This window comes from Mastomys coucha, unplaced genomic scaffold (assembly GCF_008632895.1).
Source record: "Mastomys coucha isolate ucsf_1 unplaced genomic scaffold, UCSF_Mcou_1 pScaffold14, whole genome shotgun sequence".
In the NCBI taxonomy this organism is placed as follows: Eukaryota; Metazoa; Chordata; class Mammalia; order Rodentia; family Muridae; genus Mastomys; species Mastomys coucha.
In genome coordinates, this window is record NW_022196896.1 from 21,884,835 (window position 1) to 21,903,526 (window position 18,692).

General features: G+C 39.7%; 1 protein-coding gene across 1 annotated transcript in view; it reads left to right on the top strand.

Annotated features, from left to right (window-relative positions):
• The window catches only part of Necab1 (N-terminal EF-hand calcium binding protein 1), a 178,783-nt gene that overhangs the window by 142,126 nt on the left and 17,965 nt on the right, over positions 1-18,692 (top strand). The window contains exons 7-9 of the mRNA XM_031366558.1: positions 2,245-2,366; positions 6,604-6,680; positions 14,064-14,117. Of these exons, the coding sequence (XP_031222418.1) occupies positions 2,245-2,366; positions 6,604-6,680; positions 14,064-14,117 (253 nt within the window). The remainder of the gene's footprint in view (positions 1-2,244; positions 2,367-6,603; positions 6,681-14,063; positions 14,118-18,692) is intronic.

Below are 18,692 nucleotides of genomic sequence, written 5' to 3' on the forward strand. Positions count from 1 at the left end.
CTTTCGCCATCTTTTGCTTTTTGGTGTTAGATGTTCTTAGTGTCTCTGGCTAGAGCTTGTCCTGTCCCCGCGGCCCTGCAAGTCCCCTGTGACTTGTGGGGCCTGTTCCTCCAAGCTGGCTGCTCCTGTCTTAGAAACTCACCAGAGAGAGAATGGTGGCTCTCGCCCGAGTCTCTGGCTTTAGGCGTTCCCTGGAGGTAGGCCCTCCACTTGCAGGGAAGGGGCAGAGAAGGATGCTGATCCTCCTCTGTCACTGGGAAGCTGAGAGGATCCTGTCCCTGCCGCCCTGTGGCTCCTCTGGCTGCTCTGGTCTCAGAAACTCACCAGAGAGAAAATGGCCTACCATATTCATAAAGGCCATTTTAAGCTATTTTTCTTACTTTTATGCTATGTTGCCAAAATTAGAGCCTGTTGTGGTAGGATTGCTGAGTTCTAGTGGAGATGTATTATCCTGGCAACTATTGATTATGTCATCACACTTATATTTAGGATCTTGAGTTTTGGAAGATTGCAATTCTAGGAACTGATATCTGCTCTTGTCTTTGTTGGGTGGGTATATTGTTCCTTGATTTGTATTGGCATCTCTAGTTCTTTGGAAAATGTTGTGGTTGTACATTGCTTGGTAGAAAAATTCTTCTGGAATCCTGATAAGTGTGGCTTCTGGGGATTCCATGTAAAATGTGTTTCTAAGTATTTGAAGCTGACACTTGGGAGAAGAGACAGGTAAGGAGTGGGATTTGAGGTAGGAAACAGAGTGTTCCACCAGGGGCTGCCTAGTCTCCTGTGGGTGTGAGGGCAGAGAGTGAGGAGAGATGGTACAAGTGGCCCACTACAGAACGATGTGAGACTGGGGATTGCTCTTGGAGGAATGCAAGGGAAAGCAAAGGTCTGCAGTTGGCCAGAGTCAGGGGAAGCTCTCTTTAAGATGACTGGCTGCCCTAAAGCCTTGATGCAGTAAAAGCACAAACACGGGGACTATGTCACACAGAACTTGGTGAGGGATCCAGCTCAGGAAGTGCTGAGGCTTAGTTATTACAAACAAAGGAAACAACAGTAAGAAAAAGGAACACAAGATAAAAACTAAAGAGCTCTTTTCTAGTAAAACATAATTAAGAGCTCATTCTCACAAAGGCAAATGAATATTATAGTTGACTGCCTATAGTGGAAAATAAATATACAGGAAGGGATCAGAAGCTCAAGGGACTTCTCTAGCTAGAAAACTCCATAGACCAGCCTGAGGCCAGCACGACATCTCTGCATACTATTCAGTCTCTCCTTCTCACGTCATAAGCATGTGTCTTCCATTCTCAGTTTGCCACATAATGGAAGATAGTTTAAGTTCCAAAAATTGTGCTCTGTATGACAACCAAGGAGCAAAAAAGGCAAACTTTCTTTTTTGCTAAATCCATCATTTTAGCTAAACTTCTTTCTTAGAAGTTCTTTACATATCATTCCATGTATTTATCACCAGCTTGATCATTTCACATTGGAATGATAATAGAATGCCTAAAATAAAAGTGCAGATATAATAATGATTTAAGAATGTTGAGTTCTAGCCAGGCGGTGGTGGCGCACGCCTGTAATCCCAGCACTTGGGAAACAGAGGCAGGCGGATTTCTGAGTTTGAGGCTAGCCTGGTCTACAGAGTGAGTTCCAGGACAACCAGGGCTACACAGAGAAACCCTGTCTTGAAAAAAAACCAAAGGAAAAAAAAAAAAGAATGTTGAGTCCTGATAGGAAGATAGATGGTACAGTAAATACTTGCTAAGAAATGTCTAGAAAAGGGAGTAGAGGCACATCTGAGCATGGAGGAGGAAGACTCAGTTATTTGGCTTTTTAAAATATATGAATTTTTGGTAGATTGGAACAAAAATGTAAAATATTAATTAAGCAAAGAAAACTCCATAGGTATTCTCGAATTGATGCAAAACACTACACATCATGAACACTCATTTTATTTCTATTAAGGACTTGACCAATGATAGAAAGAAGGATTAGATTACAAACTAAATTTTACTTGGGCATAATTTTAAGAATAATGAAAACTTAGAATGTTCGTATCTTTTTGTTTAGATATTATAGTATCAATAAGCCTGGCTATCCAGAGCATGTTTGCAGGCAGTATTTCTCCCACATATCCATGAAATATCCCAGGAACTCCCAGTAGTTGATACTTTAAGATCTCATCCGAAGAGAAGATACTGAAGCTTCGACAGTAAAGCTCAGTGTTGGTTCTTGATTCAGGCAAGGGCCATCCAAGCCAGAAGTCCTGTCCATCCAATGGCCTGGAAAGCGATCCAGCCGCCGAGTCCAGAGACACAACAGTTTCTCCCCCAACAGCCCGCAGTTCAATGTCAGCAGTCCAGGTAAGCAGACTCTGATGCTCTTCCTCACCATGTAGATACATTAAAAAACAGAAGCCAGGCTGGGCAGTGGTGGCGCATGCCTTTAATCCCAGCACTTGGGAGGCAGAGGCAGGCGGATTTCTGAGTTTGAGGCTAGCCTGGTCTACAGAGTGAGTTCCAGGACAGCCAGGACTATACAGAGAAACCCTGTCTCGAAAAACCAAACCAAACCAAAACAAAACAAAACAAAACAAAAACAAACAAAAAACAAATAAACAAACAAACAAAAAACCCAGAAGCCTGGAAAGCTTCCCTGTTACCAAATGCACATGAAACCAGAGGGGCCGAGCATTAGGAAGTGAGGAGGTAACCTCTTGCCCATCCCATCTGATCTTAACAGATGTGCCTTGATAGCTCCCAGAGCGATGGACACGGCAGAAAGCACTCCAACAGGCAATTCCCAAGACACTTGCACTGTAGGGCACCCTAGTTCTGAACTTACTCCTCCACCTCATACTTCGTCCCTCTCCAAGTCCTCTGAAGTATGTATTATAATCTCATCTAGGAAAACTCTTAGGATTAGCCATACTTGGGGCTTCTGAAGATTGTGAGGTCATGTAGTGTTTGTTGGGCTAATTCTGACTGATAGTGGTTTGAGTATTACATTTTAACTATAACATTTACAGATATTGTAAAAGCGTTCTGAAATATGCAATATATATCATGTTTGCCCCATATTCAAGTAATTATTGTAAACATAGCACTTGAAAATATCAGTTTAACATTTTAACACAAATACAATTCCTGACATTTCAAGCACATTCCACTTGATTGGAAGACGTCAAAGCTCAAATCCTTACATAATGGATGTGTTACCACATTCTTCTAGCTCACTCAGAAAAAAAAAAAAAAAACAACCAGTGCTCAGAATATAAAATGATTTGTCTATGATTATATGGACTATTAGCTCATTTTTATTGTCAAAGAAACCCAAAAATCTCAAGAGTTACAACAAGTCCTTTTCTCTTCCTCATGAGTAGTTCCTCATGAGTGTGGTTGGCTGAGGTTTGGTTACTCTCATTGGCTGAGGTTTGGTTACTCTCATTGGCTCAGGATTGGTTACACTCAGTCAGGTTCTAGGCTAAGTTCTGGGCTCCTAGTGTAGCATTTTGCCTCCTGGTAGGTGTCAGAAATACAAGCAGCCTGACCCAAATTATATAAATACACTTAAACTACCATGTTAGTCTTGCCACCTAATTTTCCACTGGCCAAAAAGTCACATGCCAACCCTAATAATCATAGAGAAGAAAAGTGTGCCCCTCAATGGACCAAGAGCTGTACAAAGTTATCCCGGCAGGACTTTTACAGGAACTGTGCAAAGATAGAACAAGAAGTCAGAAAGCAGATTACAGACAGATTTCATGGCAGTGCTGGGTTCCCAAGGTCAAATGTGGACTATAGTATTTCCACTTTTAACCATTTAGAAAGGACAGGGTCAGGGAGATGCCTCCAGGAGTAAATATATCTACTGCCAAGCCTGATACCCTGAACTTGATTCCCCAAATCCACAAGGTAGAAAGTCAAACCCCATAGCTAAACCAACTCCCACAGATTGGCAGCTGACTTTTACATACATGCCTTGAAATGCATGAATTTCCCCGTGCGTGCATGCAATCATGTGCTTGTATACACACACACACACACACACACACACACACACACACACACACACACACACACATGGTACATACATAGATAGATAGATAGATAGATAGATAGATAGATAGATAGATAGATAGATAGATGATAAATATGATTGTTTTTTAGAAAAATGTAGAAATTAGTAGAATGAGGCCTGGTTAGTGTTTGGGTGAGAAAGCATAGGCAAAGCTATAGTTCCCAGGGACTTTGGGGGTTTTTTTGTAAGATTTATTTATTTATTTTATGTATGTGAGTACACTGTAGCTGTACAGATGGTTGTGAGCCTTCATGTGGTTGTTGGGAATTGATTTTTTAGGACCTCTGCTCACTCTGATCAACCCCACTCACTCAGACCAAAAGTATACATAAGTACACTGTAGCTGAGTTCAGATGCACCAGAAAAGGGCATCAGATCTCATTATGGGTGGATGCAAGCCACCATGTGGTTGCTGGGATTTGAACTCAGGACCATCTCCCCAGCCTGACTTTTGTTTTTCTCTTAAGTCTTTGTAGGCAACAACTCAGCTTAGAAATATGCTACTTAATTAATGTGTTTAATTAAAAAGTAAAATACTGGGTTTTTTTTTACCTAAAGTGTTTTTTCTAAACCCATTTCAAATACCACTTCTCTGAAGCAGTGCCGATGTTTTTTGTGTTGTTGTTTTGTTTTTGTTTTTTACTTTATAACTTGTTGGTGCATTCTTCCTCCCAAAAGACAGATACAAAAGTACGCTTTGATAGAAATCACTATGCTTTACTTTTGCAATCTTAAAGATTAATGGGATTTACTGTACTATTTCTATATGAGAATAGTACCTCTTTATGATTTAAGTCTTGATTCCACCTCTTCCTATGCTAAAGCAAGACTTGGAGCTGTGAATTCAATATTGCTCTCATTTGAAGGAAGAGTAACTAATATAACTTAGACAATCACTTTTGCGACATCTTGAATGAGTTGTCATCAGCACATAGGAAGCTAGGATGCCCATTCAAAGTCTCAGACCATACTATCTTTCTTTACATCTTTTTCTAAAAATAGTTACAATGATATTAAAAGCAGTGTTTATGCAATGTTTAAAGTGCTGTTTTCTGTATAGTCCAGAGAATGCTCTGTAAAAGCCTTATTTTGGATTTCAAATGAATAAGCTTACCATGTAAATAACAAGCCAAAGTAAAAGAATAAGGAGAGAGAGGGGGAGGGAGAGGGGAGACAGAGATGAAGGTGAGGAGAGGGGGGAGAGAGAGAATATTATCACAGTGAGCTCTTAAAACATCCTACATAAGCTGACTGAAGAAGCCCTGTCAAGGCAGCCAGCTGGAGTTGCTCAGGGATAGCCCCAGTGGAGTAGCCCCCTTTGGTGAGGCTTCCAAGTAAAAGAACAAATAGCAGCATCTAAAGATGAGGTCATCAAGTTGGAAAGCCGAGGCAGTCAAGTGGAGTTCACAGTTGAGCTTTCTCTTCATGGATATGCTTCCCATGTCTGAAATTCTGGCTTCTCTTTTTCACTACAGGCACTCTTACATCATGGGGGAAACAATAATAACACTTGTTGGCAATGCTTTACCTACTAGCACCTCTCTGGAGAATAATGTGTTTACACTTGAGTTGTTCTGTACCTCTAGTTCCTCCCTGCTGCAAAGTTAGAGAGCCTGCTCATCCCCAGGCAAGGAGCCTTGGAGGACACTTTGAAACAAACATGTTTGGGGCTGAAATGAGGAAGGAGGGCAGTCCTACTTCTAAAGCCACTTCTCAGTGAGCTGAAACAGCACATGACATTTTGCCAGTGTAACATATATTACATGGTACCACATATGCAGATCTGTATCTATGTACATATATATCCACATTTATATATGTTTCCATATGATGAACATATGCATACAACATCCATAGATAGAGAGATAGAGAGATAGAGAGATAGAGAGATAGAGAGATAGAGAGATAGATAGATAGATAGATAGATAGATAGATAGATAGATAGATAGATAGATAGATAGATAGTGAAAGAGAGAGAATTTCATATACATGAATATAGAAGAGGTTCCAGTTTGCACCCTGCACCTCTAAGCCATGACTAAAGGGTCCATGCATTCCCAAGTTCATCAGTGGGAAAGGGAACACCAGCTTCCTTGCTATTACACTTCGTTTGCATGACAGCTCCAAATGGAGGGTCTGATTTTATCTGTTCCTGCCCCTGCCTTATAGATGAGTTTAGAATCAGGACTTTCCTTCTTTTTCCAAAGAAAAAGGATCTTACCAGATTTTAATCAGGGCTCAGCAAGATCTGTTCTCTTGAGCTTTGCAGGGCAGTACAGTACACAATAACTTTTTTAAAAGAAACTTTTTAAAGGAGCAGGGGAGGCTTACAAAGGAAGTCGGTGATGCAGGGATTTCTGTGAGTTGGGTCCTTAGAAATCACTCGTGGGATACATTTTTAGGAACGTGCTTCAAAGTCAATGGCACCACACTCTTCCTTCAGGGTGGAAGGATAGATGACTAAACACTTGACATTCTTAAAAATTTAACATTCTACCTTTGTGATTTTTTTTTGTCAAGCATTGTTAGAAGAAGACAACCAGTGGATGATTCAGATAAACAGACTCCAGAAATTAATTGATAGACTGGAAAAGAAGGTAGGTACCCCCACCCTCTCTCACTTTCTCTCTCTCCCTCCCTCCATCCCTCCCTGCTGACTCCTGACCCAGTTTCCTCACTTTCTGAATATCCACCCATGGCTTCCTATTGGATAGAATAGTGTTCAATATCTAATTGACTCTGTGGATGTTTGATTGGTGTTACAAGGCCTTGTTTTCTGATTGGTTATTTGTTTGCTTGTTAAAATAAATAGAAAAGCTCAAAGTTACATTTAAAATAAGGTCCAGGGTTGATAGTTAAGTGAACTCTTTAGATTACGCTAGAATGATGCTACTCAATCTCATAAAGACATACAAGTGAAGTCTTGAGAATCTTTTAATTTAGGGGACATGATTATTCTTTGCTCAACTTCTAGAGATTAGCATACTAATTGACAGTTTTAGTATTAAACCTTCCTAGTAAGCAGAAATATGATGAAGACATCTTTGGAGCTACATTGTATATTCCTAAGTGGCATATCATTTTCGTTTGGTTTGGTTTGGTGTGGTTTGGTTTGGTTTGGTTTGGTTTAGTTTGGTTTGGTTTGGTTTGGTTTTTGAGATGGGGTTTCTCAGTGTAGCCCTGGACTCACTTTATAGACCAGGCTGGTCTCTAACTCAGAGATTCACCAGAGATTTGCCTGCCAGGATTAAAAGTGTGTGCCACCATCACCAGGTATAAATAACATATGTTTACTGAGCTCTTCAGCTTGTATCAAGTGTGGTAACATAGTAACAATATATAGTAACATAGTAGCAATACATTGTTACTATGCTTGTACAGTTTTGAGGGAAAAGGCAACCATTCAGAGTGTAAGTTATACTTTTAAAATTATGATAACTCAATTAAGAATTTAATTATGAGTAATAGAAATCATCTTTCAAAATTAATAAAATTGAGAAGCTTCTGGAGGGGTATGAAAACACTCACAAAATGAACAGATATTCTAAGACATGTGCCAAGGACCAGCATTGGCTTGGAGAGGTTTTCTGTGGAAAGGATGTTTGAGAGAGGTGAAACAAACAACTCAAAGTCAAATCATGTGTTAACAAGGTGATGGCCAATGTTCTGCTCAAGATGGCTCCCTAGACAGCTCTCTGTAGATAACTCTTGGCACGGTAGTCTGCTCAAGACAGCTCTCTCTTGAGACAGCTCTCTGTTTGAGACAGCTCTCTCTTGCTGCAAAATTATTCTTAAAAGCTCTCTGGATAGCTCATGGATTTTCCAACCAAAGTCAGAAATCCTGCTAGAAAATTTCTAAAGTTAATTCTTGGATTTTCTGATCAAAAATCAGAAAGCCAGGGAACATTCTGAAAGAATTGTGTTCACTCTTCAGACAGCCCTCTCTGGACAGCTGCTAGAAAACACTTATGACAGGGCTGCACTCGCTCTCAGTAATTCTTGAGATTTCTAACAAGAAATCCTGTTAGAAAAAAATTCTAAAGAGCTATGAAAAACTCTAAAACAGAACTGCTATCACTCACAGCTGGCTCATCTCATGCCAACCAAAAGCTCAGTCTTTTGCTTTTATGTATCAATTCAGTCATTTATTCCAGATTCCCTCTTGACCATCCCAGTGGTCAGCATTCCAAGGCCTAAGCCCCTTGACTCTTAGAAAAAGGACAGCAAGTACATTTTTTAACACTGCAAAAGAATTCAGAGATCTGCCTGCCTTTGTAAACTTAGCTTAGTTGGACTTTGCCCCGTGATCACCACTCCCTAAATCTCTTTATCTCCTTCCTTACTATCTTTCTGATAAGCTGGCTCATTGCAGTTGCCTCTGTTCCTAATACAATTCAAACTCCATCTGTATTGTTACATAGTTGAGAAACTATCTATTTTTGAACTCATGTTTTCAGAGTTCTTTTCCACGGCCTTATGTATGGGTTGTCCTGAAGGTCACAGCATTCTACCATTTTGCTAATATATTAGACACACCCTCACCTCCCAGACAGAGCTGTTTCTGATTATCATGGACTCATTAACTTTGGAAAAGAAGACATTTCTTAAAGGAGGTGCATGAAAATATGTACATTATCATACAAACAAGCTTTGCACCCACAGTAAACATCAACACTCATGGAGGCCCAGGCACTGCTGGCTGTGTTCCAGGGACGAAACCATGTCATTCCATTTTTTACATGGCTGAGCAGAATTTTTCAGACATGAATTCAGGAACTCAAGCAATAAAGTGAGTCTAGATGTATAGCTTGCAAGAGTCCCAGCCTCTTGGGCTATGTCCACTAGAGTTAGTGAGCTCAAACATTCCCAGTCTGTTTGTACTCTACTTATGATACTGTTTCTGGGTGGGAAGGTGGGTTGGTGTTGTTAGGGTCACATGACAGCATCTGAGAGAAAGGGAGGGGAACATGCTAACATTCTCAGACCACTGCAGTGATAGGAGAAGAGATAATTAATGGAAAAGAAAATGTATTGGCACTAATGTTAGAATAAATGTTGATTGGCTAACAAACAAACAATTTATTTGAGCTAAAGTTTAGTAGACAAAGAAATCAATAGGGGAGAAGGCAGTGAAAGCACAGAAGTGGAGCATCTTAGCAGAGTCTTTCACTTAGAGAAGCAGTGAGGATTACAGTGAGTTGGTGCCTGATCATCAGCATTAAGTAACAGCTGAAGAAACTTGAGTTTGGTATGGAGAACAACCAGATACATTTATTATTTTTTAACCTATAATTAAAGACATAAGAGCTTTTGATGGAAAACCAGGCAGAAAGATACGAACTTATGTTAAATCAAGATCAAAATGGATTAAAACAAGAAGTCATCTCCAACTTCCACATCTCCAATGGTATCAGTTTCAGTTTTGCCTCCCTGGACACAGAGATGGGTCCATACTTAGTGAGGAAATGGAAATGAAAGACTTAGGAGATTAGACGTGGAGTTAACAGCATCACCAGATAGAGAGGTATGGGAGGAAGGCACATAACAAGCTGAGGATTTCAGCCTATCAGAGTGCACTCACAGAAAGAGGAGAGACACGTGATAGGCCATTTTTGAGGTACAAGGAGAAAGGCAGATGACTTTCTGGGTCCATCAGTTTCAATGTACAATAGAAAAAGGTATCTTTAAGGGTCAGTAAGAGAGGTCAGGCTGGAAGGTCAAGTCTCCAGTTAGCACCACCAAGGTGGAAACTAGAGGCCTAAAGATGGGCAAGGTTGCTGCAAACAATCTTCTCTCTGTACAGAATAGCCAAGTCAGAGGGAAGCAAGCTTGGATAGCCCGAGTCTTTTGGCCAGGGCATCTTCCTTGACTTTGGTCTCTCATTGTGGCAAACACATGAACTATAAACATGTTGCAAGTCAACTTTCTTCTTCCCTTTATGAAACTGAATTGTCAACTGGGACTAAAGGAAAACTAGTGGCCATATTAGTTTTCTGATGTTGGAAGCCCTGGAAATACATAAGGGTTCCTGTGTTAAACAGGTTTAGATTCTTTTATAGAACAAATATCTCTTTTTGAAGTGGTTTTGAAAGTTCCAAGCAAACCTGTCACTTCTTGCTGTATGAAATGTGTATAGTTCTTTTTTCTGAAATGGTTCAAACTTTAGTAATACCTTTCTCCCTGTTTTAAATCAAAGTATTGTCACATCCCTTTCTTTCCTGGACTTTTGTCTCTCCTCCTATGAAATGGTTTTATTGTAAGAGCAGCATCCAAGAGACTGGCTGAAAGCCTGGGCCTCCAGCTGTGTGGTGCTCAGCATGAGCCGTCTTAACGAGTGGAGGAGCAGTAGGTTCCGTTTTTCTTGTGTGACTTATTCTGTACTGTGCTGAATTAGGTTTCCAGAAAAAAGTATCCAATTGCCCAAGCTGTGGCTTAAGTGCGTGTCATTTCAGCACTGACTCCCTTGTTTCCTGTGGTTGTTAGCATTGGGTTTGATCTCCTGTTAAAAGGAAGTATACCTAAGGTAGAGCATACATTCCCCCCCACCCCCGTCTTCTAAGTATCTGTGATAATCCTTCCAAGATTATAAACTAAACATAATTCCATTCATGGGGTTGGAGGTTAATAATATTTGTGATTCCTACCAGTTTTTCAGGACTTTGTTCTGTCCTCTCTTGTCTCCATGAGTAATAGTGGATAATGGGGATGTGTTGAAGTTATAACCAATGATAGGCTTGAATCTATACAAAATACCTTCAGGGTGGCTCTTGCTGTAAAGTGTTCACCATGCAAGGATGAGAGCCTCAGTTAAAGTCCCAGAGCCATGGGTGCCAGGAGCACCCATCTGGAATACCATTATCCAGCCACTCTTTAATTCTGCAATGGCTGTGTGCCTAGCAGCATCTGACAACAGCAGTCCAGAAACACTTAAAACAGGTACATCTATGTGGTCTCTAAAAAGACAGACAAAAGTATGTGAAAGAATCCAAGAAACAAAAATCAGATCATGAACTCCACCTGAACTCCAGAAGTCAGCATTTCGTGTAGATGGAAAGGTCACATACTTAAAGAGAGTGGTCTGAGAAAGTCTGTGTAAAGGATGCTACATCAAAACTGGGTATGAAAGACATACACTGTGGTGTGCACATGACTATACACACGTGTGCACACACAGACACAAAGAGAGAGAAAGAGGGAGAGGGAGAGAGAATTTTTTATTGGATATTTTCTTTATTTACATTTCAAATGTTATCCCCTTTCCTGGTCCTCACCCCCAGAAACCCCCACCCCATGCCCCTTCCCTGCTTCTATGAAAATATTCCCCCACCCACCCACCCACTCACCATTCTGGTATTCCCCTAAACTGAGGTATCTATTGAGCCTTCATAGGACCAAGGAACTCTCTTCCCATAGATGCCTGACAAGGAAATCCTCTGCTACATATGCAGCTGGAGCCATATGTACTCCTTTGTTGATGGCTAAGTCTCTGGGAGTTCTGGGGGATCTGGTTGATTAATATTGTTGTTGTTCTTATGGGGTTGCAAACCTCTTCAACTCCTTCAATCCCTTCTCTAACTCCTCTATTGGGGACCCTGCACTTAGTCTAATGGTTGGAGAGCATCTGCCTCTGTATTTGTCAGGCTCTAGCAGGGCCTCTCAGGAAACAGCTATATAAGCCTCCTTTTAGCAAGTACTTCTTGGTATCCACAATAGTGTCTGGTAATTGTTGTTGGGGGTTTGATGAATCCCCAGGTGGGACAGTCTCTAGATAGCCTTTTCTTCAGTCTCTGCTCTACACTTTATCTGAGTATTTTGTTGTCCTTCTAAGAAGGACTGAAGGACCCACACTTTGGTCTTCCTTCTTCTTGAGCTTCATGTGGTCTGTTAATTGTATCTTGAGTATTTGGAGTTTCTGGGCTAATATTCACTTATCAGTGAGTACATACCATGTGTGTTTTTTTGTGAGTGAGTTACCCCACTCAGGCTGATATTTTCTAGTTCCATTCATTTGCCTAAGAATTTTATGAATTCATCATTTTTAATAGCTGAGTAGTATTCCATTGTATAAATGTACCACATTTTCTGTATCCATTCCTTTGTTGAAGGACATTTGGGTTCTGTCCAGCTTCTGGCTATTATAAATAAGGCTGCTACGAATATAGTGGAGCGTGTGTCCTTATTACATGTTGGAGCATCTTCTGGGTATTTGTCCAGGAGTGGAAGAGCTTGGTCCTCAGGTAGTACTATGTCCAATTTTTTGAGGAACTGCCAAACTGATTTCCAGACCGGTTATACCAGCTTGCAATCCAACCACCAAAGGAAGAATGTTCCTGTTTCTCCACATCCTCACCAGCATCTGCTGTCACTTGAGTTTTTTATTTTAGCCATTCTGACTGGTGAGAAGTGGAATCTCAGAGTTGTATTAACTTGCATTTCCTTGATGACTAAGGATGTTGAACATTTCTTTAGGTGCTTCTCAACCATTCAGTATTCCTCAGTTGAAAATTCTTTGTTTAGCTCTTTACCCCATTTTTTAAAGGGTTATTTGATTCTCAGGAGTCTAACTTCTTGAGTTCTTTGTATATATTGGATATTAGGCTTCTACCAGATGTAGGATTGGTAAAGATCTTTTCCTAATCTGCTGGTTGCCATTTTGTCCTATTGACAGTGTCCTTTGCCTTACAGAAGCTTTGCAATTTTATGAGGTCCCATTTGTCAATTCTTGATTTTAGAGCATAAGCCATTGGTGTTCTGTTTAGTAAATTTTCTCCTGTGCCCATGTGCTCGAGGCTCTTCCCCACTTTCTTCTCTATAAGTTTCCGTGTATCTGGTTTTATGTGGAGGTCCTTGATTCACATGGACTTGAGCTTTGTACAAGGAGATAAGAATGAGTCGATTTGCATTTGTCTACATGCTAACTGCCAGTTGAAGCAGCACCATTTGTTGAAAATGCTGTCTTTTTTTCCTTCTTTGGTTTTAGCTTCTTTGTCAAAGATCAAGTGATCATAGGTATGTGGGTTCATTTCTAGGTCTTCAATTCTATCCCATTGATCTTCCTGCCTGTCTCTGTATCAATACTGTGCAATTTTTATCAGTATTGCTCTGTAATACAGCTTGAGGTCAGGGAAGGTGATTCCACCAGAGGTTCTTTTATTGTTGAAAATAGTTTTCACTATCCTAGGTTTTTTGTTATTCCAGATGAATTTGCAAATTGCTCTTTCTAAGTCTGTGAAGAATTGAGTTGGAATTTTGATGGGGATTGCATTGAATTCTTAGATTAGATTGATTCTGACAAGATGGCAATTTTACTATATTAATCCTGCCAATCCATGAGCATGGGAGATTTTTCCATCTTCTGAGATCTTCTTCGATTTTTTTCTTCAGAGACTTCAGTTCTTGTCATACAGATCTTTCACTTGCTTGGTTAGAGTCACACCAAGGTATATAATATTATTTGTGACTATTATGAAGGGTGTTGTTTCCCTAATTTCTTTCTCAGACTGTTTATCCTTTGAGTAGAGGAAGGCTACTGATTTCTTTGAGTTAATTTTATATTCAGCCACTTTACTGAAGTTATTTAATCAGGTTTAGGAGTTCTTTAGTAGAATTTTTGGGGTCACACAAGTATTCTATCATATCATCTGCAAATAGTGATAATTTGACTTCTTCCTTTCCAGTTTGTATCCCTCTGACCTCCTTTTGTTGTCTAATTGCTCTAGCTAGGACTTCAAGTACAATATTAAATAGGATGGGAGAGAGTGGGCAGCCTAGAATTGACTTTTAATTATAAGAGAGTATCTCTGTACTAGAACAGCTCAATTTTAAAAATGAGAATTGGTTCATCTCCTTTCAAATAACAAAGTTCTTTGGGCTTGATATTAGCCATGAAACATAACTACCATATGGATTTATGCTGATTTATTTTGTTATATAATTGGCATCTTTTTCTTTTTTTCTGCTTTTACTTCCTCTGACTGAAGGATCTGAAACTTGAACCCCTGGAAGAAGAAGTTATTGAAGAGAACACTAAACCTGTGAGTGATTATCACCTCAAATTTCCAGAAACACTTTAAACACAAAACTTACTTTCCTCAAAATCTAATATGTCAATGATAAGTTGAAACCTAAGTAATGAAGAGACACATTTCACTTCTTCTAGATTTAACATGGCATTTATTATTGTATGTATTATTTATTGCTTCCAATAAGAATAAAAATGTCATGGTATGCAAAAAAACATTAAGATAAACCCATCATTAGTTACTAGTTACTAAACTCCAGGAACACAACACATATGGAGATTTTTAGAATAATCACTATTCCAGCAATTTTCCAAATAAGCTCCTTTGCTCTTTGCTAATGATCTTATCCATTTTTCTTGGCTAACATGGATTTGTGGGGACCTAATGCTTCACATTAAGCACCAGTTGCTCAAGTGAATGAACTTGTCATGTACAAGGTACAAAATGAAGTTTTTATGCACATTTGAGACAATGAGTCATTGCATTAAGATGATGGATACCATTCAGATGTCATCATAAAGGCATTTTGTAAACACCTCTAGGTTGATTGTGGTAGACTAGTCCTTTACTGAAGCCTAGTCCTGTATGTCACTGTATTTCCAGCATTTAGTTTAAATCTGTGGTCTGTGAAATACTAAAAGATCAAATCATAAATCTTCAAGATAGACACATGGGGTATACTATCATTAGCCTCATTTCATAGATGAACAAAGTAAGGTGCAGAGAGATTTAACTTTACAGCCGAACTGCGTAAGTCCAATGCGGAACTTACACTCACACTCAACAAGCCAATAACAGTGTCCATGAAGTATCTCTTGGTTTTCTTGATGGAACTAAGCAGCAGATTCAGACAATAATCACACCAGGCAATAGGTCTCACGTGGGAGGTTTACTAAAGGGAGGAAGAAGGGGACACAGAGGCTGCCTCTGGGAGGAGGAAGGGAAGAAGAGATAGGGGAAGGAAAAATACAGCTTTTTAGCCTGGCAGCATGGCACATGCTCAGGAGGACATGAGACAGGGGAGACAATGGGAATGTGTAGCCTCTGGGAAGCTAGTGGTGAGACATCTTGTCACCAAGTCCCTCGAGGCTGGCCAGGAATGTGCCTGACTGCAAACATTGTCACAGGTCCCCTTGGACTGGCCTAGGAGGTACCTGATTGTTAACATTTCTCACCAATGCAGTAGAGGTGCGCATTGCTAGCAAGGCTGTGGATTAACGGGTGATGTTTGTTTGTTTGTTTGTTCATAAAATTGTTCCATCATGAGAACCGATTAGAGTATTTGGCAGGCTTATTTAAACATAGAAAATCTGGACATTATTGTATCTAACTTTCTAAGCACTGAACCATTATATTATGATAAATCCAAGATGTGTTATCTATCTATCTATCTATCTATCTATCTATCTATCTATCTATCTATCTATCTATCTACCTATCCTAAAACCCATTTTCCCCCATCATCCCAAAGTAAGAGAAGTAAGATATTACAGACAGATCTTTATATTTACTGCTCTAGTTGGTGTTAAGAACCTGGGAAAAAGAGGCTAAAACTGAAGCAGACTAAAGTCTCATTCAATAGCCAAGTATATTCATAGCATCAAGCAATTTATATACTCTGAAGGATAAAAGAGTCAACTGAGTAAAGTGTACAATCAGGGAGACAAGCTTCACATGACATGCTTTCCCATGGAGGCATATGAATAATCACAGCTGAAGTAAACTCACTCTGATCTGCTGCATGTAGGGGGTAGAAAAGTGCATTCCAAGAATAGTTCTGTGCTTTGAAAAAAACTGAGGTCACAAGGCTCTTGTGTTGTTTTCATGAAAAAATTTTTTTACAAGCACTCAAAATTCTCAGATGATCCCACTGTTGAGACTATGCATTCACCCTCGATTTTATGACACAAGCACCACTATCTCAGTCTTATGTATCCAGAGTTAAGAAAAACAAATGACTTGTTTAAGGACTCAAGGCCAATAAGAGTGAAGCCAATTCAAAAGATACTTAAACAATCTGCTCTTGAGAAAGGAAAAAGAGAGAGCAAGAGAGCAAGATGGGAGAAACCAAGGAAAATTTCACAGCCATCCCGTACTAGAGTTTTTAGGGGTACCTCAAGTCTAGAATGAGTAAATATATGGAATTCATTAAAGAAGATTTACTAACAGTCATTTTCTAAAAGCAAAAGTATCCTTCATTATAATAGGCCACAAAACAAACAAACAAACAAACAAAAAACAAAACTGAAGGACCATCTGTGTATGAGTCTGGTGAAAAGATCCAGAAATAGATTTGTGAATACTATTTGTCAGAAAGCAGATGAGAAGGAAACTTCTTTAAACTAGAGTCAGTAATTTGATAAAGGATATTATAGAAAAGTATACATTTTCAGAAGGGGAGATGATCTATAGGGGAACAAAAACCAAGAGCCAAAGGAAATAGCAAACACACACACACACACACACACACACACACACACCTTCTAAATCTACATGTACAATGCACACATGAGCTCACAGAGAGTCAGTATTCACAGGCCTGCACGAGTCTGTAAAAGGTCCTCCTAACTTCCAGTTTAACATTTTAATGGAATTTCTAAGAATGGGAATGAGCAGGTCTCCAATTTTTTCCTTCCTTTGCACTCTTTTCCTTCTGTCTGTCTTGTTCAACTCCAATGTGATAGTTTTTGTTTTATCTTACTACATTTTATTTTGTCATATTTATCATTATCTCTTACAAACCTGTTTGTTTTCTACCAAGAGTCAGGAAGGAGGTGGATCCAGATGGGAACGGAGGTGGGGAGGAACTGGGAGGGATAGTGGGAGGGGAAACTGTAATCAGAGTATATTATGTGACTTAGAAAAGAAAAAACTATGGTCAATAAAAGGAAAAAAAGAAAGGTGAAAATAAATATTTAGTTACAGTGTAAAAGAAGAGACTTTTACCTCTGAGGACATACTCCAGGTAAAATTGTAAAGAGTAAAACATGGTTCGAAGAACAGACAACAGTAGATGTTTATTCTAGTAACCATAACTAAGGAACCAGCTAAGTAACCAGAACTTGAAACAATAACCACAACTTTATGGGTCGGATATTTAGATGGGATCAGTGGCATGGGTCTTGGGATCCCATGGCTTCTTTTAGGTGTCTAAGGCCAGCAGTGCATCAGCTTTGTTGGTGTTGGACAAGCGAGGTTCAGAACTGCTCCTTGTGAGCTTAATTCATGGTATACCATCTATTTTTGTGCAGTCAGTTGTTTTGAAATTGGGCCTTCCCCACTTGTTTATGTAGCTCAGCAGTTCTTAACCTATAGTTCATCACCCCTTTGGGCATCACCTACCAAATATGCTGCATATCGGATATTTACATTATGATTTATAACAGGAGCAAAATTACAGTTATGAAGTTGCAACGAAATAATTTTATGGTTGAGGGTTGCCACAACATGAGGAAATGTATTAAAATGCCATGGCATTAGGATGGTTGAGAACCACTGCTGTAGTCTATATCTATTGCTGTAGTCACACAATATCACATTTGAGTAGTTGGAACCTAGTAACATACAAAGCTTGGAATATTTGCTCTCTGTTTACAGAAAACCTTTGCAGGTCTTGTTCACGTGACAATCTCAGGGACAAGAGAGAGAAAAAGATGAAGCTAGCAGTTCCTTTCATCAATTTCATCAAGCAGTTACTTGAAATTGTAATGCAGTCAACTCTACAGGATTCGGTTAGCCAAAGCCAGGTAGAAAGCTCAACCAGGTTCCTGGTGAGGGAAACAAAACCTGGCACTTTGTGGGAGGAAAAAAAGTTCCATTCCAGCGGCCTGTCATTCTGGAGTAGTGAAGGCCTCTGGCCAATTCCAGTATTCATCCTACTGCATCGTGTAAGGGTTGCTTTCACACTGAAGAGCTGATTGTTCATCCAAAATCTTGGGAGATAGTCACAGGTTTGCTCCCTTTGATTCTGGAATTCTGACCCAGAAAGCTGGATTGTTGAACTGAAGATGGCTGTTATGGAAAAAGTGGATCAACTTTATAAGATTGTTCCAATACAATTCTTAAAATGTTGTTCTTCCAGTATAAAGTCCACACAGTGATTTGGAGCCCATATTCTCTCATCTCTTGTTCCCAAAATAGGTCTTCCTCCTACTAACAGAAAACAAACAACCAAACAAACAAACAAAAAAAACCCAAAAAGAATATGATGGCTCATGTCCTTCATAACTTTAGGCTCAAATGTGATACCTAGAAATTCTGTTCAAATCTTTCAACTAAAAAAAAAAGGCAACAAGTGATTGTACCTAAGTGCAAGAGAGGGTGTTACTGAGAGCCCCAGCATGTGCCTAGAAAACAAGGAATGAGCCCTGTGGGGTCTGACCATCTAATCTGCATGGGCACCTCATTTAGAACAACACATGCAGATCTCTCTACAAGGGATCATCTAAAGCTCTCTATAGTTACTGCCTGTGGTGGTTTGTATATGCTTGGCCTATGGGAAGTGGCACTCTTAGGAGTTATGGCCTTGTTGGAGTAGATGTGGCCTTATAGGAAGAAGGGTGTCACTGTGTAGGGCAAGCTTTAAAT